The sequence below is a fragment of the Podarcis gaigeae genome, assembly GCF_964106915.1.
Source record: "Podarcis gaigeae genome assembly, chromosome: 12".
Taxonomy (NCBI): Eukaryota; Metazoa; Chordata; class Lepidosauria; order Squamata; family Lacertidae; genus Podarcis; species Podarcis gaigeae.
In genome coordinates this window covers 3,706,770-3,730,650 of record NC_139688.1, presented here as the reverse complement: position 1 = coordinate 3,730,650, position 23,881 = coordinate 3,706,770, and the positions used below count along the sequence as shown (strand labels likewise).

The 23,881-nt window shown below is 48.7% G+C and overlaps 1 protein-coding gene across 2 annotated transcripts in view; it reads left to right on the top strand.

The window, feature by feature from the left end:
• Positions 1-23,881, top strand: part of LOC310827662 (uncharacterized protein) — a 66,719-nt gene that overhangs the window by 16,665 nt on the left and 26,173 nt on the right. The window contains exon 1 of one of the 2 annotated variants that reach the window (XM_083703901.1): positions 22,090-22,188. The exons of the other annotated variant lie outside the window; for it this stretch is intronic. Coding sequence (XP_083560027.1) covers positions 22,170-22,188 — 19 coding nt within the window. The 5' untranslated portion in view covers positions 22,090-22,169. Of the gene's footprint in view, positions 1-22,089; positions 22,189-23,881 lie in introns of those variants that run through there. 2 annotated transcript variants of the gene reach the window in all.

Genomic DNA, 23,881 nt, shown 5'->3' with positions numbered 1-23,881 from the left:
GGTTGCAGTTTCCGGGCAGAAGGTACGGGAAGGTCTCCCTGCCAAAGCCCCCAGAACATCCCTGCTCGGTCCAAAGTCAGAAATGGAACCAGAGTTCCCAAAGAGTTACGTGGAATGACCGCTCCCCACATCAATTGGGGCGCCTTTTGCGTGGCCGTGTGCAGCCCCCCGGATCCCAGGGCCAGTGGTGTAGCGTGGGGGGTGCAGGGGGGCCTGCCACACCGGGCGCAACATCTGGGGGGGGCGCTCACCGCCTCCGGAGCCGCCGAAGAGCCTCGGGCGCAGGTTGTATCAGAGCTCCATGTCTCGCGGAACCGACGAGCTGTGCGCGCGTCCTGGCTGAAGGCGTTCGGCAGGCAGCGGCTCTCAGCGCTCGCCACGGTCCCTGCGCATCAGGGCCGCGGAGGGCGCGCCAGGCAGCCCCTCCTCACAGCCCCACCGCCACCGCTGCTGCTGCAGCTGCTGGGCCATGTTGCATTTTTCTCGCCTCTCTGCCCTCCTCCTCCTCCGGGCAAGCGGCGTTGTTTGGGCGGCTGCGCCAGCGGCAACTCGCCTCAGATCACCTGACACGGATCCACCGCCGTCGCTGTGGCTACCTTACCGTAAATACCCCAGCCCAGGCAGCAGCAAGAAGAAGCTGGCAGCGGCGGCAGGTTAGGGGCGCAAATTACTTGCCTTGCCCTGGGTGCTGACAACCCATGTTACGCCGCTGCCCAGGGCGACTCCTGGTAGTTCGGGCTGGCTTCATCTTCCCCAGGCGGGATACCTGGAGGTCTCCGCCTACCTCAGCCAATCGCCCAATCCCACCTGGGGAGGCGTTGCCAGGGGATTGGCCAGGTAAGGGGAGGGACCGCCTTGCCCACACAACAGAAGGTGCGTCTTACCTGCGAAGCAGCAGTCGGCTCCAGAGCTCCTCCCACCTTCCCCTCCCTCAGTTAAGTCTTCTTTTGCAGGTTAGCCTCTTCTCCACAGGTACGCTGTTACGTCAAGGTCACTGTTGAAGGACCGGAAAGGAATTTTCCTGCATTGGCAGGTTTTGCCTTTCCCATAGCAAAACGTCACAACTTTGGCGGTTTCAGGCCTGGGGCAGAATCCTTTAGTCTATCTTAGAATCACAGAATCATAGAATTGGAAGAGACCCCAAGGGCCATCGAGTCCAACCCCCTGCCAAGAAGGAAACCCCATCAGAGCACTCCTGACATATGGTTGTCAAGCCTCTGCTTAAAGACCTCCAAAGAAGGAGACTCCACCACACTCCTTGGCAGCACATTCCACTGTCAAACAGCTCTTACTGTCAGGAAGTTCTTCCTCATGTTGAGGTGGAATCTTCTTTCTTGTAGTTTGGATCCATTGCTCCGTGTCCGCTTCTCTGGAGCAGCAGAAAACAACCTTTCTCCCTCCTCTATGTGACATCCTTTTATATATTTGAACATGGCTATCATATCACCCCTTAACCTCCTCTTCTCCAGGCTAAACATGCCCAGCTCCCTTAGCCGTTCCTCATAAGGCATCGTTTCCAGGCCTTTGACCATTTTGGTTGCCCTCCTCTGGACCCGTTCCAGTTTGTCAGTGTCCTTCTTGAACTGTGGTGCCCAGAACTGGACACAGTACTCCAGGTGAGGTCTGACCAGAGCAGAATACAGTGGCACTATTACTTCCCTTGATCTAGATGCTATACTCCTATTGATGCAGCCCAGAATTGCATTGGCTTTTTTAGCTGCCGCGTCACACTGTTGGCTCATGTCACGTTTGTGGTCAACCAAGACTCCTAGATCCTTTTCACATGTACTGCTCTCAAGCCAGGTGTCACCCATCTTGTATTTGTGCCTCTCATTTTTTTTGCCCAAGTGTAATACTTTACATTTCTCCCTGTTAAAATTCATCTTGTTTGTTTTGGCCCAGTTCTCTAATCTGTCAAGGTCTTCCTAAACTGGGGGACATGAAGTGGTGACCCACACCCCCCTTGTGGTGATCCCAGGGTTCCCCGTTAAAGGCGTCTTGAGGGGAGGCGTTGCCCATATACCGAGAGGTTGCCATTGCTCTCCCCTCCAATGGTGGTGAAAGCGGGGGGAAGGCTCTCTGCTTGAACATATGTTCTCCAGAGCCAGCCCAATCCCCACACCTTCTGGATAACCCTGATGTCTCCCAGATCCCCGGCTGGGGACTGGGAAGGATAAATGCCTGAGCCAAGGTCTCCCTACATCTGAAACTTAACAAAGTTGTGGCCAATTTTAATCCCATAGCACGTTGTCTTGTGTCATGATTCTGCTCGGGGGTCGCCTGGGGTTGGGGGGGACTCTGCCTGTCCACGCAAACAAGCGGTATTGTGCAGGTGGGATTCGATCATCTCCTGGCATATTCAGGGTGCACAGCTGAAGTGGGTTTGGTGCTCAAGCCCCCTCCGAAAGACAAACAAACGAAAACAGACTTCTTGTGAGGAGGAATAAAAAGGTAAAGGTACCCCTGCCCGTACGGGCCAGTCTTGACAGATTCTAGGGTTGTGCGCTCATCTCACTCTATAGGCCGGGAGCCAGCGCTGTCCGCAGACCCTTCCGGGTCACGTGGCCAGTGTGACGAAGCTGCATCTGGCGAGCCAGCGCAGCACACGGAACGCCATTTACCTTCCCGCTGGTAAGCGGTCCCTATTTATCTAATTGCACCCAGGGGTGCTTTCGAACTGCTAGGTTGGCAGGCGCTGGGACCAAATGACGGGACCGCACCCCGCTGCGGGGATTCGAACCGCCGACCATACGATCGGCAAGTCCTAGGCGCTGAGGTTTTACCCACAGCGCCACCCGCGTCCCTGTGAGGAGGAATAGTATTATATGAAAAAACTGCTCCCTTCCCCTTATGGGTTACTCAAGAACCCAGATAGAGTCCTTACGTAGGTTCTCTATTGGTAGGAGAAAAGAACAGAGGCCAACCAGAGAATATTGAGAAGCAAAGCAGCTAGTAAGCCTGATCTTTATTAAACTGTTGCAACAGGGTCCTCAGCGCCCCCATGCAGGAGGGAGGAGGAACATTGGCTTGCGAGCTCTTATATAGGCTTTTGAAATTGCCACCCTGTAGCTCAAGGCCACCCCCCAATACTTCATACATACATCACTGAAGCAGAGGTCTGCAGCAGAAAACCTATCTGCCAGGATACCTGATAATGGTCACTGATTGCTTTCACCTGGGCATGCTGGCCATTCTTTTGTGATGGTAAATACTCGGTTCCTGAATGCAGGTCACAGGCTCACACCCTATTCATATCTTAAATGTGCCCTTAAGACGGGATTTGTGAGCAGAGAGACAATGGGGAGGTTTCCCCATTTCCTTCCTCCTTGCAGAGAAACATTTGAGGTCAATTTGGGAGAGTCAAAATCAGGGGTCAGCAAACTTTTTCAGCAGGGGGCCAGTCCACTGTCCCTCAGACCTTGTGGGGGGCCAGACTATATTTTTTTTGGGGGGGAGAACGAATTCCTATGCCCCACAAATAACCCAGAGATGCATTTTAAATAGAAGCACACATTCTACTCATGTAAAAATACCAGGCAGGCCCCACAAATAACCTAGAGATGCATTTTAAATAAAAGGGCACATTCTAATGTAAAAACACGCTGATTCCTGGACCATCCGCAGACCAGATTGAGAAGGCGATTGGGCTGGATCCGGCCCCCGGGCCTTAGTTTGGCTACCCATGGTCAAAATGGTTTCAGGACTGTTTTCCTGTACTATTTCAGACATGTGGTTTATATATTTATGTATGTGCTTGCCTGGTTCATTTATGAACCTTTATTTTATATCTTCGACCTTATAATTCTCATAACAAATAGGACCAACAGAAATCTAGAGTTGTATTGGGGCCCCATAGGGTCATCTAGCACAAGCCTCTGCAATAATAATAATAATAATAATAATAATAATAATAATAATTTATTATTTATACCCCGCCCATCTGGCTGGGCCTCCCCAGCCACTCTGGGCGGCTTCCATAAAAACCAAAAATACAGTAAAATATCACATGTTAAAAACTTCCCTAAACAATGCAGGAATCGGGTGCAGGTTCTGCGGACAAAGCCAGGGGAAGCCGTTGGCAGTGGCGGAATGTAAATCCTGTTGTTGTTGTTGTTTAGTCATGTCCGACTCTTCGTGACCCCCTGGACCAGAGCACGCCAGGCACTCCTGTCTTCCACTGCCTCCCGCAGTTTGGTCAAACTCATGCTGGTAGCTTCGAGAACAATGTCCCACCATCTTGTCCTCCGTCGTCCCCTTCTCCTTGTGCCCTCCATCTTTCCCAACATCAGGGTCTTTTCCAGGGAGTCTTCTCTTCTCAGGAGGTGGCCAAAGTATTGGAGCCTCAGCTTCAGGATCTGTCCTTCCAGTGAGCACTCAGGGCTGATTTCCTTCAGAATGGAGAGGTTTGATCTTCTTGCAGTCCATGGGACTCTCCAGAGTCTCCTCCAGCACCAGAATTCAAAAGCATCAATTCTTCAGTGATCAGCCTTCTTTATGGTCCAGCTCTCACTTCCATACATCACTACTGGGAAAACCAGAGCTTTAACTGTACAGACCTTTGTTGGCAAGGTGATGTCTCTGCTTTTTAAGATGCTGTCTAGGTTTGACCTTGGAGCAATAAATGTACCCTGCTGGGGGCATAAGTAAATATTAAAAGGATCATAGAATTGTACCCCTAACAGGGCTGCTGGAAGTTGTAGTCCGGAACATCTAGGCTGGCATTCGAGGCTGCTTTAATAATTTTTTTAAATTATTTCTCGTTTCTTAATTGGGTGCTTTTGAGGTTTAGTGACCTTGGTTAACATAACTTTAGCCTTCATTGTCTCTGTTCTTTCATTCCAATTCAGCCTAAAATCACTGTGATATGTTTTCTGCGCTTTTTTTTCTAATATGTGAGAGTTCAGCTCTGGGAGCCAGACACAAAGCGATCTCTTTTTCCAAACCAAATTGCAAGATCCAAACATCAGTCATGGATACTGACTTAAGAGTCGTGAACAAAGATCTTTTGAAGTGAAAAAGACCTGCCATGGTCCCAGGCGCTGGGCTTGAAAGCCTTATAGTTTTCAATTTGCATTTTTATGACAGTGATATCTCCCCCCTTGTTTGTTTTCCTTATTATAAAAATAAATGCACACATGCACAAAGAAAAACACACAAAAATAATATATCTATAACAACTACTAACATGCACATGTACATTTTCTCCCACCCTCATAACATTAAAAGTTCTGAGTGTCCGATGAAACTGAAGGTTGGAAAATTTCAGGACAGAAAGTCCATAGCAGCTGCTTTCGTAGTTGTTAATATTATTATATATTTATTTACTTATACCCTGTGTTTTTCCCCCGACGAGACTCAAAAAAACAACCACAGTCTTTCTTTTTAATCATTTTTATTTGAGTCTACAAATAAAAATTTATAACAATCCAAATGCATATTCATATGTAGAGATTACTCAAAATCTCGAGACTTCCCCCACCATCCCCTCCAGCTGTCAACATTTACAACTGCATATTATTCCATATTCTGTATTTTATGTCCTTCAAACTTATCCATAGTATTTGTTACATTACAAGTGAGATTAAAATCCTGCTAATATTTTCATCTGCTTGCAGTGGTCTCTTAAATCAATTATGAATTTTCCCCATCCTTTTGTAAAGTTTTTGTCCTCTTGGTTTCGGAACTTTCCAATCACTTTTGCCATTTCGGCGTAGTCCATCGGCTTAGGGACTATTCCTTATTTCCATCTCGGGGCTAGTAGCATCTCTGCTGCTGTTGTCGCCTACATAAAGAGTCTTTTCTGTTCCTTTGGAATGTCGGTACCTACAATTCCTAATAAAAACACTTCTGGTTCTTTTTAAACAAAAGTTATTCTAAACATTTTCTTCATTTCATTAGATATCATCTCCCAGAATGCTTTTATAACATTACGCGGCCACTATATATGATAAAAGGTACCTTCTTTTTCTTTACATTTCCAGCAGGTATTTGGACTTGTTCTAAACATTTTGGCTAACTTAAAGGTAAAGGTAAAGGGACCCCTGACCATTAGGTCCAGTCGCGGCCGACTCTGGGGTTGCGGCACTCATCTCGCTTTACTGGCCGAGGGAGCCGGTGTACAGCTTCCGGGTCATGTGGTCAGCATGACTAAGCCGCTTCTGGCGAACCAGAGCAGCGCACGGAAACACCGCTTACCTTCCCGCCGGAGCGGTACCTATTTACCTACTTGCACTAGTGTGCTTTCAAACTGCTAGGTTGGCAGGAGCAGGGACCGAGCAACGGGAGCTCACCCTGTTGCGGGGATTTTTTTTTTTTTTTTCTGAATGGTGCAGCAAGACTTTTATTTTTTATTTTTTATAAATATTTATTAAGAATTTTTATAAGAAAAAAACATAAATAACAAACAACATTGCTTATGTCATACACAAAATTTCATAACTCGTTTGGACTTCCTCACGTCTCCCGCTCCCACTTACATTGTTAAAAAGTTTTTCCAAGCAAATTATCATCTTGTTTACAATCTTATATCCACTCGTTTAAATATAATCTGATAGTTCTCCCCAAAGGATTTGTCTTTTCCTTAATCTCACTTATCATCTAATTTCAATCTAGTTTAGTGGTGGCCAATTATTTATGATCAAGCATCCTTCTTAACATTCAATCAAATTACAATATTTTTGTAAATAAGTTTTAAATTTCTTCCAATCTTCTTCCATCCTTTCTTCTCCCAGGTCTCGGATTCTGCCGGTCATCTCTGCCACCCTGTTGCGGGGATTTGAACCGCCAACCTTCTGATCGCCAAGCCCTAGGCTCTGTGGTTTAACCCACAGCGCCACCCACGTCCCTTACCTCCAAAGTTAGCCCCACATAAAACTTTGAGAACCAAGGTACTACTGTATCTGATTCAGTCTTACACATCTTAGCAAGCCTACTCGGAGTCAAGTACCACCTCTCAATCATTTTCAAGTAGTTCAAGGAATAACATGCTGTAAACGTCCGATTGCGTCATTGCCTGTATTTCGTAGGTAGCTCACTACAGTCATACCTCGAGTTACAGACGCTTTGGGTTGTACGATTTCGGGTTGTGCACCACGCTGAACCCGGACGTACCGGAACGAGTTACTTCCGGGTTTCGGCGCTTGTGCATGCACAGAAGCACTAAATTGCGCTTTGCGCATGCGCAGAAGTGCTGAATCACAACCGCACATGCGCAGACGGGGCGCTGTGGGTTGCGGACGCTGTGGGTTGTGAACGTGCTTCCCGCATGGATCACATTTGCAACCCGAATGTCCACTGTAATGCATTTTGCCCTGAGCAGCTGAATTCTCCATGTCATCCGACCCAAAGGGAGGACTGGACCCATTGCTGCCGGGATGAAGAGTTCAGTAGGTGACACACCTTCTCCTTAATCCTGCGTAATGCGCACAGCCGCGATTTCCCCATTCTGATCCGAGTCTCCTGGGGTGTGTTCAGAATACGTCGCTATTTTTAGAGTCCGTGGGACAAATCTGCTGACAGGCCTGTGTTTGGCTGGCGCAACAGCAGCAGCAGTGTTGGAGAAACGGCTCCTGCAACTTTTCCCGGCAGCTTGCGGTAAATCCAGAAGGGTTTAGTAGTTCTTGGATAAGGAGATGAGTAAGGCAGCTCACCTCAAACGGAGACAAAGGATAGGTGTGGGCATCAGATCACATATTGTTATAAATTCAGGGTAAACCCTGAAAATCACTGCAATTTTCGCGACATAAGACGTACCTGACCATAAGACACACCTAGTTTTTGGAGGAGGATCTGGTGGTGAATTTGGGGTGACCCAATGCAAAAATCCTGAGGATCCATGTGGATCCGTGCTTTGTAACCACATTTATGCGCCATTGCGGCCCCACGCAACAGTGGCTGCATGATTTTTTTTTGGCGCAGGCTGTAGCCATGGACATGCTATGTGATCTGATGGTGAATTTGGGGTGACCCAATGTAAAAATCCTGAGGATCCATAGGCTTTTAACTCCCGCTCACAGGCAGCCTCCTTTATCTCTAGCGTCCCTTATCTCTCTCCCGATCCCACCGATCAGCTGCTTCCTTTCAACACTCCCTTCCCTCTTGTTTGCCTTAGTGTCTTTTCCTTAGCTGGAGCAGTTTTTTACTCCTCCTTTTCTTCTAATTTCTCTCCTTATTGCTTTAGTCTTCCTGTTTCCCCCTTTTGCAAATTTGCTGTCCCCCTCCCAGGCAGCCTCCTTTATCTCTAGCGTCCCTTATCTCTCTCCCCGACCGGCAAACGATCAGCGGCTTTGTTTCAACACCCACTTCCATCTTTCTTAAAAAAAAAAAAAAAGCATGATCTGCTTTTTGCCCCAGGGCAATTTGGCTTCAGGGACCATGCATTCGCTCCATAAGACGCACAGACATTTTCCCCTTACTTTTTAGGAAGAAAAAAGTGCGTCATGGAACGAAAAATACGGTAATAAATGCTTGTGTTTGGGTGATTTTTGATATGAAAGGAGAATGCAAGCAGCAAAGGACTTCGTTTGGCTGAGCTACGGCCCTCAAGGAATAATAGAGGGACATTAACAATACAAGGGAACTTCTTTTTAAAAATTAATAATTGTAATTTTCATTTATATACATTACAACAATTGTTCAAACATAATTCTAACATTTGAGACTTTGACTCCCCCCTCTTTCTGCACTCCCCCCCATTTATTTCCATCCTTTCCTGCATACTCCAAATTATCTTAATTTATTTCTTTATTTGTCTATTCTCATATATATCTCATACAGCGGGACCCTCTAACCACTGCACGACCACTGGTTCTCAGTGCAGAATACGGTCTCAGACTTTTGTTCTGATTCTTCCTTCCTTGTTTGCAATTGTCTGACCTACCGTATTTTTTGCTCTATAAGATGCACTTTTCCCCTCCTAAAACGTAAGGGGAAATGTGTGTGCGTCTTATGAAGCGAATGCAGGCGGGAGGCTCTGCTCAGCGCTCCCTTTAAAGAGCCGTGTGGAGTGTGTGTGCAGCTCTTGGGGGGGCCTTTCCCCGAGGAGGGAGAAGGGCAGCCCATCAATCCCTCCTCCCTCCTCAGGTAAAAGCCCCCAAGAGTCTCCCCTTGCCTGTGAGAGGCTGCACATGGCTATCTCATAAGCCAGGACAGCCAGCAGGATCACTTCAGGGATTCAGAATACAGTGGTACCTCAGGTTACATATGCTTCAGTTTACATACGCTTCAGGTTACAGACTCTGCTAACTCAGAAATTGTGCTTCAGGTTAAGAACTTTGCTTCAGGATGAGAACAGAAATTGTGCTCTGGTGGCACGGCGGCAGTGGGAGGACCCATTAGCTAAAGTGGTGCTTCAAGTTAAGAACAATTTCAGGTTAAGTACAGACCTCCGGAACGAATTAAGTACTTAACCTGAGGTACCACTGTATTTTTTTTCTTGTTTTCCTCTTCCAAAAACTAGGTGCGTCTTATGGTCCGGTGTGTCTTATAGAGCAAAAAATACGGTATTTCATGGACTTTCCCTGCACCCTGATTTGGCACTGGGGGGCATGTTGACTTTTGCATTGCATCCTGGGAAGCAGAACTCATTCCACCCACAGAGCGCGTACGAGAGGGAGACTGAATTCTCTTGCAAAAACGCGATGGAGACCCAAACTGACAAGAGTGGAATCGTGCAAAGGCCTCCGAGACAGAAACTGGCCGAGTGGAATTTAGCAACGCTTTATTTGCAAAGAGTGGGTTGAGAGAGAGGCGGTTGTGTTCCCCAGTGGCATTTTTGGGGGATGTTTGTCCTCTTCGGAGGAGACGTTTGACAGATCTCTAACTGGTTCTGACTGCTTCGTTTCTCAAATGTTATGCGGGCTTCAGAGCCGGCAGCAAATCTTCAGTGGGAAAAGCCAGCAAGATGCATATTACAGTAGGAACCTTCCCAAAACCCAATAAAAATAAATAAATCAAAGAGGACACAGTTGGGACGACTCTTATGGAATCTGCTTGATGCAGAATCAGACCATTTGTCTCTCTGACCCAACATTGCGTAGTGAGTGTTAGAATCATGTTGCTGTTGTTTAGTCGTTTAGTCGTGTCCGCCTCTTTGTGATACCCTGGAACAGAGCACGCCAGGCACTCCTGTCTTCCACTGCCTCCCGCAGTTTGGTCAAACACATGGTGGTAGCTTCGAGAACACTGTCCAACCATCTCATCCTCTGTCGTCCCCTTCTCCTTGCGCCCTCCATCTTTCCCAACATCAGGGTCTTTTCCAGGGAGTCTTCTCTTCTCATGAGGTGGCCAAAGTCTTGGAGCCTCAGCTTCAGGATCTGTCCTTCCAGTGAGCACTCAGGGCTGATTTCCTTCAGAATGGAGAGGTTTGATCTCCTTGCAGCCCATGGGACTCTCAAGAGTCTCCTCCAGCACCAGAATTCAAAAGCATCCATTCTTCGGTGATCAGCCTTCTTTATGGTCCAGCTCTCAGGTGTGTCCAACAGATAGATCACTGCATTTCTGTAGTAAAGGTAAAGGGACCCCTGACCATTAGGTCCAGTCGTGGCCAACTCTGGGGTTGTGGCGCTCATCTTGCTTTATTGGCCGAGGGAGCCGGCATACAGCTTCCAGGTCATGTGGCCAGCATGACTAAGCCGCTTCTGGAGAACCAGAGCAGCGCACGGAAACGCCGTTTACCTTCCCGCCGGAGTGGTACCTATTTATCTACTTGCACTTTGACGTGCTTTCGAACTGCTAGGTTGGCAGGAGCTGGGACTAAGCAACGGGAGCTCGCCCTGTCACGGGGATTTGAACCGCTGACCTTCTGATCGGCAAGTCCTAGGCTCTGTGGTTTAACCCACAACGCCACCCGCGTTCCTTATGTCTGTACTAGATCACTGGATATTTGTGGTAGATTGCGGTAGATCTCTTCTGCCCCCCCAAAAAGCTTTGTCTCCCCCCAAAAAAACTCAACAACTTATTTGTCTCCCCTGTCAATAACAACCAGTATTTTTATAATGTGAGTAGATCACAGTCTCTTGGGAGTTGGACGTTCCTGGTGTACAAAAACCTCTTTCTCTTTAAGGGCTCCAGGTGAGCAGCTTCTCTACCTTGGCCACACCCAATTACCCCAAAAGCCATTGCAAACCTCCAGGACCAACCATATAAAAGGAGGGATCTCCCAAGAGTCTCGCATTTTCAATTCTAGCTGGGCTTCCTTTCTCTGCTCTGTTGCTATGAAGGCCCTAAGATGCTGAGAAAACTCTTTTAAATGTACTGTGCTGCTTTGGGAATCCTTTCCTAAATGGAGCCCTTGGTGAATATTCGGAGGCTTGCAGAAGAGGAAGGAAAATGTGAGTTGTTTGCAAAGGGGCTGGTTAGGGTCTACACTTGAGTAGAGACCTGGGGTCTAAGGGATGGGTGGAAGGGCGGGTCTGTTATACTCCCACTGCTGCCCAAAGTTTTGCAAATATTTTTTCTGTGTGAAGAAGAGCTCAGTTGGATTTAAGGCTTAATTCTGGCAACTATTCCTCTCCTCTGTCCCAAGATAAGTGTTGCTCTATGACATGGAAAATAACAAGGGCACCTCTAAGCATGTACAGAGTGTGTTTGCATTCCAGTGAATAATTTCTGCGAACCTGAACCCATCTGGGGTAGGAATTTTTGAGGCCTGGGGACAGAACCTACAGGTGTGATTTTGGTGATCTGAGGCTGCAATTTTAGCCCCACTTACCTGGGTGTAAGCCCCATTGAATTCAAGACTTACTTTTGAGTAAACATGGATAGGCTTGCACTCTTAGCCTTAAAACTCCTGGGTTTATTCTGAGTTACTTTTTTTATCCTTTGGTTTCAAAGCGATTTGCAATTCTGATAGTTTATATTTTATTTTTTCCAGAGGAATCCTGGGAATAGTCTTTTGCAAAGCCCCCTTCCCCCAGTTAAAGGTCATTAAATTTGCCCTACATATATGCTTACCTAGGAGTAAGCACCAATGAACCTAGCAGGGCTTACTTATGAGTAAACTTGTGTGGGTGTTGTACTTACATGGCTGTGATGCCTTGACTGTGTTGCTTTAAAAACACTTGTCAGGACTGCCGCTAGGTCCCAGCTCACAGAGGACCAACGCCCAGTGGATGTTATATACAAAATTCTTTATTAAAGTTTAGTTTCCATTTCCAAGCTCTGGGCGCGCAGACCCACGTCTTGACGCTAGACCGGCTAAGTCCCCTCTGACTCACTGCTCCACCCACACCAGTTTAAGATTCTAGCCCGGCTCCACCTCCTGCGCTGCTCTTTCCTGCGCTGGGTCCTTCTGCCCTCTGGGGTTCCCTCCTTCCTGGACTCCTCTGACGCTGAGCCTCCTGAGTCTTGCCCCTCCCTCCGGCGGGCTTTAGGACCTGGCTCCCTTCCCGGGCTCCCCGCCGTGCCGCGCTCCTGTACATTTGAACTTGGCGCGCCCGCCCAGCCGGTGACTTTCCTGCTGACCGTTTCCCCGCTTCCTGATGTGGGTGTTGCCAAACCTGACTCCTCTCCTCCCTCTGGTGGTGAGGACACTGGTCCCGACTCCTGGGACTCCCCCTCCCCACTGCGCTCTGGTGGAGACGCTGGTCCTGATCTCCAGCTGCTGCTCAGGGACTCCCCGCTGGCCCCTTCCTCCTGGGGCTTCCCCCCTGGACCCCCCTTCGCTCTGGCCACCGGCGCTCCCTTCTGTGAGTCCTCCGATTCGCTAGAGAGGCTTGTGGAATAACTCTGGCCACTGTCACTGCCTGCGCCCCCCTCGTACTCCTCCTCCTCACTCTCCATTTGCTCCCCCTCCTGTGTCTCTCCTTCTGAACCCCTGACAACACTGTTTAGGGGAACCTACCCAGGCACGTCTGTTTCAACATATCCTTCTTCAACCTGGTGCCCTCGAGATGTTTTGAACTACAACTCCCATTAGCCCCAGGCCGATGGGACTTGTAGTCCAAAACATCTGGAATGTAATATTGTTCTGTAGAAGTGCTTTAAAAACTGGTGGTTCCATATACATTGTTTTCAATACCTCATTTTTATTTGTGTTTTGCTTTTTAACATCTACATGCAGCCGCTGGGAGAGATCATCAGGGGGTTTGGGCTGGGTGTCCATCAGTATGCGGATGATACCCAGCTCTACCTCTCTTTTAAATCGGGACCAGTGAGGGCAGTGAAGGTCCTGTGTGAGTGCTTGGAGGCGGCTGGAGGATGGATAGCGGCTAATGGATTGAGGTTGAATCCTGACAAGACAGAAGTACTGTTCTTGGGGGACAGGAGGCGGGCAGGTGTGGAGGATTCCCTGGTCCTGAATGGGGTCACTGTGCCCCTGAAGGACCAGGTGTGCAGCCTGGGAGTCATTTTGGACTCAAAACTGTCCATGTAGGTGCAGGTCAATTCTGTGTCCAGGGCAGCTTTTTACCAGCTCCACCTGGTACGCAGGATGAGACCCTCCCAGCCCTCAGACTGTCTCGCTAGAGTGGTGCATGCTCTGGCAGCCACCGAGACCATATAACACCGGTCTTGAAAGACCTACATTGGCTCCCAGTACGTTTCCGAGCACAATTCAAAGTGTTGGTGCTGACCTTTAAAGCCCTAAACGGCCTTGGTCCAGTATACCTGAAGGAGCGTCTCCACTCACATCATTCTGCCTGGACACTGAGGTCCAGCTCCGAGGGCCTTCTGGCAGTTCCCTCCCTGCGAGAAGCGAGGTTACAGGGAACCAGGCAGAGCGCCTTCTCGGTGGTGGCGCCCGCCCTGTGGAATGCCCTCCCAGCAGATGTCAAGGCAATAAACAACTATTTTACTTTCAAAAGATAACTGAAGGCGGCCCTGTTTAGGGAAGTGTTTAATGTCTGGCGCTGTATTGTGTTAAATATTCGGTTGGAAGCCACCCAGAGTGGCTGGGGAAACCCAGCCAGATGGGTGGGGTATAAATAATAAATTATTATTATTATTATTATTATTATTATTATTATTATTATTATTATTGCCATTTTGTTGTTCAGGTATTTTATCAGCGGGGCTGACTTCTGAGTAAGCCTACCTAGGAGCCATTGCGATGCTTGCGAGCAGAAGGGGACCCCAGTTTGCAATCTGGACTGGGATCAGGAGTTCACATAAGAGCGTGCTGGATCAGACCCATGACCCATTTAGTCTTGCACCCTGTTCTTGCCGTGACCAACCGGGGTGCCATTATTGCAAACAGGATCCGAGCCCAATAGCCGTCAGCAGCTGGAATTTGGAAGCCTAGAACAGAACCATCATGCCCTGCTTCTGTATCGGCTAATAATGTGCTTTTCAAATTCCTACTTGACCTCCTGGCTCTGAGAGGTCAGCGAAAAGGAGCTAGATATCTGTTGTTGTTGTTGTTTAGTCGTGTCCGACTCTTCGTGACCCCATGGAGACAATATACAGCCTTGTTGTACTCCTTTCCCAATTTTGAACCAATCAGTTGTTCCATATCCAGTTCTAACTGTAGCTTCTTGTCCCACACAGAGATTTCTCAGGAGACAGATGAGGTGATCAGGCACTCCCATTTCTTTAAGAACTTGCCATAGTTTGCTGTGGTCGACACAGTCAAAGGCTTTTGCATAGTCAATGAAGCAGAAGTAGATGTCTTTCTGGAACTCTCTCGCTTTCTCCATAATCCAGCGCATGTTTGCAATTTGGTCTCTGGTTCCTCTGCCTCTTCTAAATCCAGCTTGCACTTCTGGGAGTTCTCGGTCCACATACTGCTTGAGCCTTCCTTGTAGAATTTAAAGCATAACCTTGCTAGCGTGTGAAATGAGTGCAATTGTGCGGTAGTTGGAGCATTCTTTGGCACTGCCCTTCTTTGGGATTGGGATGTAGACTGATCTTCTCCAATCCTCTGGCCACTGCTGAGTTTTCCAAACTTGCTGGCATATTGAGTGTAGCACCTTTACAGCATCATCTTTTAAATTTTTAAATAGTTCAGCTGGACACCTGTGGCTCCTTAAATAGGCTTGCCAGCCCCTTCCGCCACAACCCAGCATCTATCATGTTGATGACCCCAGCTTTCCCTCCCTCCAGTCCCTCTGCCCATTTCTTAAAAGCTCATTGGCCGTGTTGTCTTTCGGTCTTAAGAGAGCATCTGTGTGCTTATCCTCTTCTTAATCCTTCTCTGACCTTAAGAAAGTTGCTGCAGCCGGGCAATTAGATCTCTCTCTTCTCTAGGCCATTGTGGCTTTCAAAGAGCTGATTCAAACATTGGGGGTGGGGGGAGCGTATGTGACCCTCTTAATCACCTCTCCATCAGATTCCCTTCTTGTGGAAAGCTAGCAGTTCAGGGAGAATTATATTCAGCCACTTATTATTGAGGGGAAGTGAGTGGAACAGGTCTCGGTGTTTTGATTTATGGGAATGGAGTTGAGCGATGACCTAACCTGGGGTAAAGGTAAAGGGACCCCTGACCATTAGGTCCAGTCGTGGCCAACTCTGGGGTTGCGGCGCTCATCTCGCTTTATTGGCCGAGGGAGCTGGCCTACAGCTTCCGGGTCATGTGGCCAGCATGCCTAAGCCGTTTCTGGCGAACCAGAGCAGTGCACGGAAACGCCGTTTACCTTCCCGCCAGAGCGGTACCTATTTATCCACTTGTACTTGCACTTAAAAGGGACGCAGGTGGCGCTGTGGGTTAAAGCCTCAGCGCCTAGGACTTGCCGATCGAAAGGTTGGCGGTTCGAATCCCTGCGGCGGGGTGCGCTCCCGCTGCTCGGTCCCAGCGCCTGCCAACCTAGCAGTTCGAAAGCACCTCCGGGTGCAAGTAGATAAATAGGGACCGCTTACCAGCGGGAAGGTAAATGGCGTTTCCGTGTGCAGCTCTGGCTCGCCAGAGCAGTGATGTCACGCTGGCCACGTGACCCGGAAGTGTCTCCGGACAGCGCTGGCCCCTGGCCTCTTGAGTGAGATGGGCGCACAATCCCAGAGTCTGTCAAGACTGGCCCGTACGGGCAGGGGTACCTTTACCTTTACCTTTTACTTGCACTTAACCCACAGTTTTCGCTGTGGGTTAAACCACAGAGCCTTGGGCTTGCTGATCAGAAGGTTGGCGGTTCGAGTCCCTGGGACGGGGTGAGCTCCCGTTGCTCGGTCCCTGCTCCTGCCAACCTAGCAGTTCGAAAGCACGTCAAAGTGCAAGTAGATAAATAGGTACCACTCCAGCGGGAAGGTAAACGGCGTTTCCGTACGCTGCTCTGGTTCACCAGAAGCGGCTTAATAAGCAGTGTACTGTAGTGCTTTTGGAGTGTTGGACTAGGACCTGGGAGACCAGGGTTCAAATCTCCACTTATCCATGAAGCTCACCTTCGGCTAGTTGCTGCCTCTTGGCCTAAATCTACCTTGCAGGGTTGTTGTGGATTGTGATGCAGCAGCAGGAAAAAAAAGCTAATGCTATTCTAGGCTGCATCAACAGAGGTCTCGTGTCCAGATCAAGGGAAGTAATAGTACCGTTCTATTCAGACCACAGGGACACGGGTGGCGCTGTGGGTTAAACCACAGAGCCTAGGACTTGCCGATCAGAAGGTTGGCGGTTCGAATCCCCGCGACGGGGTGAGCTCCCGTTGCTTGGCCCCTGCTCCTGTCAACCTAGCAGTTCAAAAGCACGCCAGTGCAAGTAGATAAATAGGTACCATTCCGGCGGGAAGGTAAACGCCGTTTCTGTGCGCTGCTCTGGTTCGCCAGAAGCGGCTTAGTCCTGCTGTCCACATGACCCAGAAGCTGTATGCCGGCTCCCTTGGCCAATAAAGTGAGATGAGCGCCGCAACCCCAGAGTCGGTCATGACTGGACCTAATGGTCAGGGGTCCCTTTACCTTTATTCAGACCACACTTGGAATACTGTGTCCAGTCCTGGGCACCACAATTTAAGAAGGATATTGACAAACTGGAAGGTGGGCAGAGGAGGGCGACCAAGATGATCAAAGATCTGGAAGCCAAGCTTGATGAGGAATGGTTGAAAGAGCTGGGCATGTTTAGTTTGGAAAAGAGGAGACCGAGAGGAGATATGTGAGCCATCTTCAAATACCTGAAGGCTGGAGCAAGCTTGGTTTCTTCTGCTCCCTAGGGCAGGACTTCGAGTTATAAGAAATGAGATTCCAACTAAATGTTGGGAAGAATTTTCTGGTGGTAAGAACTGCTCAACTCTTTTCTTGGTAGGTTCACCTTCCTTGGGAGTTTTTAAGCAGAGCTTGGATGGCCACCTGTTGTGGATGATTCAGCTATGATTCCTACACTGAGCCAGCGTGGTGTAGTGGTTTAGAGCGGTGGACTTGTAATCTGGTGAACCGGGTTCGATTCCCTGCTCCTCCACATGCAGCTGCTGGGTGACCTTGGGCCAGTCACACTTCTCTGAAGTCTCTCAGCCCCACTCACCTCACAGAGTGTTTGTTGTGGGGGAGGAAGGGAAAGGAGATTGTTAGCTGCTTTGAGACTCCTTAGGTAAAGGTAAAGGGACCCCTGAACATTAGGTCCAGTCATGGACGACTCTGGGGTTGTGGCGCTCATCTCGCTTTACTGGCTGAGGGAGCCAGCGTACAGCTTCCAGGTCTTGTGGCCAGCATGACTAAGCCGCTTCTGGCGAACCAGAGCAGCGCACGGAAACGCTGTTTACCTTCCCGCTGGAGTGGTACCTATTTATCTACTTTCACTTTGAGGTGCTTTCGAACTGCTAGGTGGGCAGGAGCAGGGACCGAGCAACGGGAGCTCACCCTGTCGCGCGGATTCGAACCGCCAACCTTCTGATCGGCAAGTCCTAGGCTCTGTGGTTTAACCCACAGCACCACCCGCGTCTCTTGAGACTCCTTAGGGTAGTGATAAAGCGGGATATCAAATCCAAACTCTTCTTCTACATTGCTTTGGGTGGACCTAGATAGAGATACCTTCCAACTCTGAAATTCTAGGATGGGAACAGTAGTGCAAAAAATCCCCCCCCCACACCGCACTCTATGCAAGATTAGCTTTTTACTGTGCTGCAAGTGAGCTCTGAAAAGTAGCCAGGTTTAATCCTCCTTTGGCAAGGATCCCAAAGGTCTTAATGGGAAGGAGCGGAGCTTGCAACTGTCTGAGCCGGAGAGGAAGAGAGAGAGCCGATAGCATTTCCTGTAAGCTGCATCCCGTTCCCCGGAGAGTTGAGCCGGATCAATAGCAGCTACAGCAGAGCCCATTAGCTAGACCTTCACCCCAGAAGTGGACAGTCCCGATTCTCAAAGGCATAATATCTGGGCAAGAACAGAGCTGGCAACTTTCCCCTGTTCCCAATGAGGGTAATAATCAAAGTAGGTAGTACTTATTTTAGTGCTTTGCTGTTCCGAGTGCTCCCCGTTCCATCTCTCGGCCATTTGCAAAGCAGGCTCCTCTGTTAAGTGGATCAATAAATGTTGGGGCATCCATGCCCTGTGGCTCCCGGGCAGAGAATTTGCCCTGCATGCAGGAGGGTTCGGGTTCAATTCCCAGTGGCAAGTCCCAAGGGGGCAGCCCCTTAGCTGTCAACTTACAGATTTGAAAATAAGGGACCAGCAGCCTCGAAAATAAAGGATCAGCAGCCAAAATAAGGGATTTTCCAAGCACAGGTATGTTCAACTTCTGAGCCCCTCCAAGCCAAAGGCAGAAAGCCCAGCCAGCAGCCAAACTAAGCCCAAGCGGTGGTTCCCACAGCGCAGCAACCCGGCAAAGGGGATGCAGCAAGGAAAACCACCATCACCTCTCCGCTGGGAAGCGCTGAGCAAAGGCGAGTCCCCAGGCAACGCGGCCGATTTGATCAGCACAAGGCATGCAAGCTCCACCCCCCAGTCGTTCTTAGACTCCTTATTGGGTGAGCAACGCAGCCAAGCAACACAGTTGGAGCCTCCCTCCTCCCTGGCTGGCAGGGAGGGAGGGAGAGGAGCTGCTTCCTTTGAAACCCGGGACATTTAAGGGACATCATCAATAAGGGACAGCAGCAGGACACAGTGCTGGGATAAGGGACTGTTCCGCCAAATAAGGGACGCTTGACAGCTATGGGCAGCCCCTCGCTTTAAAAAGGATCTCGCAGAGTTGCAGAAGGTTCAGGAAAGGGCAAGCAAAATGGTTAAGGCAGAGCTTTCCAGACTTTTTAGACGTGCATCATTTCATGACACAGTCATTCAGTTTTAGGGACGCGGGTGGCACTGTGGGTTAAACCACAGAGGCTAGTGCTTGCCGATCAGAAGGACGGCGGTTCGAATCCCCGCGATGGGGTGAGTTCCCATTGCTCGGTCCCTGCTCCTGCCAACCTAGCAGTTCGAAAGCACGTCAAAGTGCAAGGAGATAAATAGGTATCGCTCCTGTGGGAAGGTAAACGGCGTTTCCGTGCGCTGCTCTGGTTCACCAGAAACAACAGGAGCTCACCCCGTCACAGGGATTCGAACCGCCAACCTTCTGATCGGCAAGTCCGAGGCTCTGTGGTTTAACCCACAGCACCACTCGCATCCCTTGTAGGGTGATGCAATTTTTCTTTTCTATTTTTCATTCTCATTCACTTTCCCCCCTTCTTTCTCCTCCCCCCCACTCTACCTTTTTATAAATGAAATTTCCTTAATAAAACATGAATACGTATGTGTGTGTGTGTGTGTGTGTGTGTGTGTGTGAGAGAGAGAGAGAGAGAGAGAGAGAGAGAACTGGATGAGGCCAATGGCAATCTAGTTTAGAGGATTTCTCCGTTTGCTTTTGTTTTATTACGCATCCTTGTGTTCTCCTTTTGTGGGTTTTTTTTCCTGTTGCGAATAGCCCTGGGATCTTCGGATGAAGGGCAAGGGTCTGCAAATTAAATAAATACAAATAAAACAATAATAGCCAGAGCCCTCTCCCTGCCTGTGGTTTCCAGCATTGCCCCCTCTGACTGTGAAAATGCGAGCATAGTTTGTGTGATGAAATACACACACACATAAAGCAAAAACACGCATGCAAATTGTGAGAATGCCACCATTATTTATTTCTAAAAGACAACGGTGGCTATGCGCAAGATCAGCAATTAGCAGCCAGCTGGGAGAAAATAGCCGTCCAAAACTGGACACCAGTCCCATTTTTCTTTCCACAATGCTCAGCGGCGCCCTAGATTTTTCATCCAGTGCGCTGAGCTCAATGCAGAGTCATTCCTGGCCCGCTCCCTCTGAAAGAGACCTGGAGGAAAGCCAGTTTGAAAAAGCCATTTGTCAGCGCGCATAAGAGTCCACATGGCAAGCCAGGTGGCCGGGCTCAGGACCCTCCGTCATCCCCACCTACGCCCATGAGCCCATCACGCCCACCCCAGGGAGATGCCCCAATTAATGGCCAAGGCTCAAGCGCACCTTGCTTGCAGCGGATTTCACAGTGACGTGAAACAGCCCTTAAGCCCCTCCAATCCCGTCACAGCCAGCACATAGAGAAAAAAGCAAACACCGCAACTAGACAAGTCTGTGTTATTTTGCAATGGCTGGAATATAATAATAATAATAATAATAATAATAATAATAATAATAATAATGTATTATTTGTACGCCACCCATCTGGCTGGGTTTCCCCAGCCACTCTGGGCGGCTCTCAACAAAGATTAAAATACATCAAAATGTCACACACTAAAAACTTCCCTGAACTTCCCTGAAAAACTTCCCTGAAACTTCAGATGTCTTCTAAATGTCTGGTAGTTGTTGTTCTCTTTGACATCTGGTGGGAGGGCGTTCCACAGGGCGGGTGCCACCACCGAGAAGCCCCTGTGCCAGGTTCCCTGTAGCTTTGCTTCTCGCAGTGAGGGAACCGCCAGAAGGCCCTCGGCGCTGGACCTCAGTGTCCGGGCAGAACAATAGGGGTGGAGACGCTCCTTCAGGTATACTGTGCCGAGGCCGTTTAGGGCTTTAAAGGTCAACACCAACACTTTGAACTGTGCTTGGAAATGTACTAGCAGTTTGAAAGCACACCAGTGCAAGTAGGTACCACTACAGCAGGAAGGTAAATGACGTTTCCGTGCGCTCTGTTCCGTTGCTCCAGAAGCAGTTTAGTCCTGCTGGCCACATGACCCGGAAAGCTGTCTGTGGACAAACACCGGCCCCATCCGCCTGAAAGCTTGATGAGCACTGCAACTCCACAGTCGCCTTTGCCTAGACCGTCTGATCGGCAAGTCCTAGGCTCTGTGGTTTAACCTACAGCGCCACCTGCATCCCCTTACATTAATATAGAGATGTGTATATTCTTATTATCCCGATACATGTATAATTTTCAGTAACTGAATATATTCTGTGTGAACTCATTCCAAATATTGTATTTATCCAAAGATAGTCTGTGTCTATAAGCTGTCTGTTTGTATATTGCCAATGTTCTGAAGCCATTGATTATCTCTATTCTCCCAATTCATCAATATGGCCAGGATTAGGGTGTGTAGAATCCATTTTTGCCATCCTGTTCTCAACTTCCATACAATGGGTATATAGTTCAAGAGCATATTCACCTCTGAAAAAAGTGTATTTCTCCCCCAGGTATGCTTGTACATTAAAGTCTCAAGCCCAGAAAATTTAGACCAGGGCCAGATTTAGGTTTGATGAGCTACTGAAGGTAATGGGGCCCTTTATATGTCCAGCTGTCCTTTGTCAACAACAAATTCACTGTTTTTGTGTGTTGAATATATGCTATATGCGGGGCCCATTACGTACATCATAGGAGCCTACACAAAAACACTGTTGTTGTATGTAGGTTTAATTTAATTTTATTTGTTTTTTATCTTATATTTTGGAAATGTACAACCAGTTGTTTTTTTTCTTTACATTTTTTGGGGGCCCCCAAGAGAGTGGGGCCCTAAGCTATAGCTTGTTTAGCTTATACGTAAATCCGGCACTGACTTAACTTTCAGTAAAATGTTGGTTTTTGTGAATTTGCCTCTGTCGTCCAAAACTTCGCAAAGGTAGGAGAATCACCTGGAAGAGTGTGAGTTCCGGCTTCCCATGTGTTGCACACCTGAACACATGAAACACCATTGATGGACTTACCTGCCATGACCTGGCCCAACCCCTTTTAAGTGTCCTCTCCTGCCATTGGCTCAGCAGCCAAGGTGTGTCACGGAATGCTGCGAACACTCTAATTGATTCAGAAACTTGCATCACACAAAGCCCAGATAGGGCTGAGGGTGGGATATCTCACTAGGGATGGGCTCAGCGAGGGAGACGAAAGGCAATACCATCGCAGGATGGGCCAACTCTTAGACCGTACGTATGTGTGTGTGAGAGAGTATTGCACACAATAATTTGTCCATAAGCTTATTTGGATCACATCTTGGCCATGATTTTTTTTGGGGGGGGGGTACCCCTTCTCCTCAAGGGACGTGAGTGGCGCTGTGGGTTAAACCAGAGAGCCTAGGATTTGCCGATCAGAAGGTCAGCGGTTCGAATCCCCACGACGGGTTGAGCTCCCTTTGTTCGGTCCCTGCTCCTGCTCCTGCCAACCTGGCAGTTCGAAAGCACATCAAAGTGCAAGTAGATAAATAGGTACCGCTCTGGCGGGAAGGTAAACGGCGTTTCTGTGCGTTGCTCTGGTTTGCCAGAAGCGGCTTAGTCATGCTGGCCACATGACCTGGAAGCTGTACACCAGCTCCCTCGGCCAATAAAGTGAGATGAGCGCCACAACCCCAGAGTCGGCCACTACTGGACATACTGGTCAGGGGTCCCTTTACCTTTACCTTACCCCATCTCCTCTCCAATAAGCCAGCAAACCTGTAATAGGGATGAGAAAAGACAACTGGTATTTCCCTGCTGGAAAAGCCAAGCATTAGTTGGTGCCAAGATGGCCTCTTTGGGGAGAAAATTCCACAGTCGAGGAGCCAACACAAAAAGGCCCTTCCTTGTGCTGTAGTCTAGCAATATCTGGAGGGCCACGGCCACCACATCACAGAATGATGATGATAAATTTTTTAGTTTCTTTTTTCATAGATAAAAAACAAGAGTTTGACCACAAACTTGACATGAGCCAACAGTGTGACGCGGCAGCTAAAAAAGCCAATGCAATTCTGGGCTGCATCAATAGGAGTATAGCATCTAAATATAGCAATAGGAGTATAGCATCTAGGGAATAGTGCCACTGTATTCTGGAGTACTGTGTCCAGTTCTGGGCACCACAGTTCAAGAAGGACACGGACAAACTGGAACGTGTCCAGAGGAGGGCAACCAAAATGGTCAAAGGCCTGGAAACGATGCCTTATGAGGAACGGCTAAGGGAGCTGGGCATGTTTAGCCTGGAGAAGAGGAGGTTAAGGGGTGATATGATAGCCATGTTCAAATATATAAAAGGATGTCACATAGAGGAGGGAGAAAGGTGGTTTTCTGCTGCTCCAGAGAAGCGGACACGGAGCAATTGTTCCAAACTACAAGAAAGACGATTCCACCTCAACATTAGGAAGAACTTCCTGACAGTAAGAGCTGTTTGACAGTGGAATTTGCTGCCAAGGAGTGTGGTGGAATCTCCTTCTTTGGAGGTCTTTAAGCAGAGGCTTGACAACCATATGTCAGGAGTGCTCTGATGGTGTTTCCTGCTTTGCAGGGGGTTGGACTTGATGGCCCTTGTGGTCTCTTCCAACTCTATGATACTATGATTCTAAGAGGGGGAAAATACACTAGAAATGTCCCGCCCATAGATAGTTAAAAGCCAGAGGCCTGGTTAAGAAGGAATGTTTTTGCCTGATGCCTTGAAGATATACAATAATAGTGCCAGGCATGTCCACCCCGATCGTTCTGCCCGGACACTGAGGTCCAGCTCCGAGGGCCTTCTGGGGGTTCCCTCACTGAGAGAAGCGAAGTTACAGGGAACCAGGCAGAGGGCCTTCTTGCTGGTGGCGCCCTCCCATCAGATGTCAAGGAAATAAACAACTATCTGACTTTTAGGAGACATCTGAAGGCAGCCCTGTTT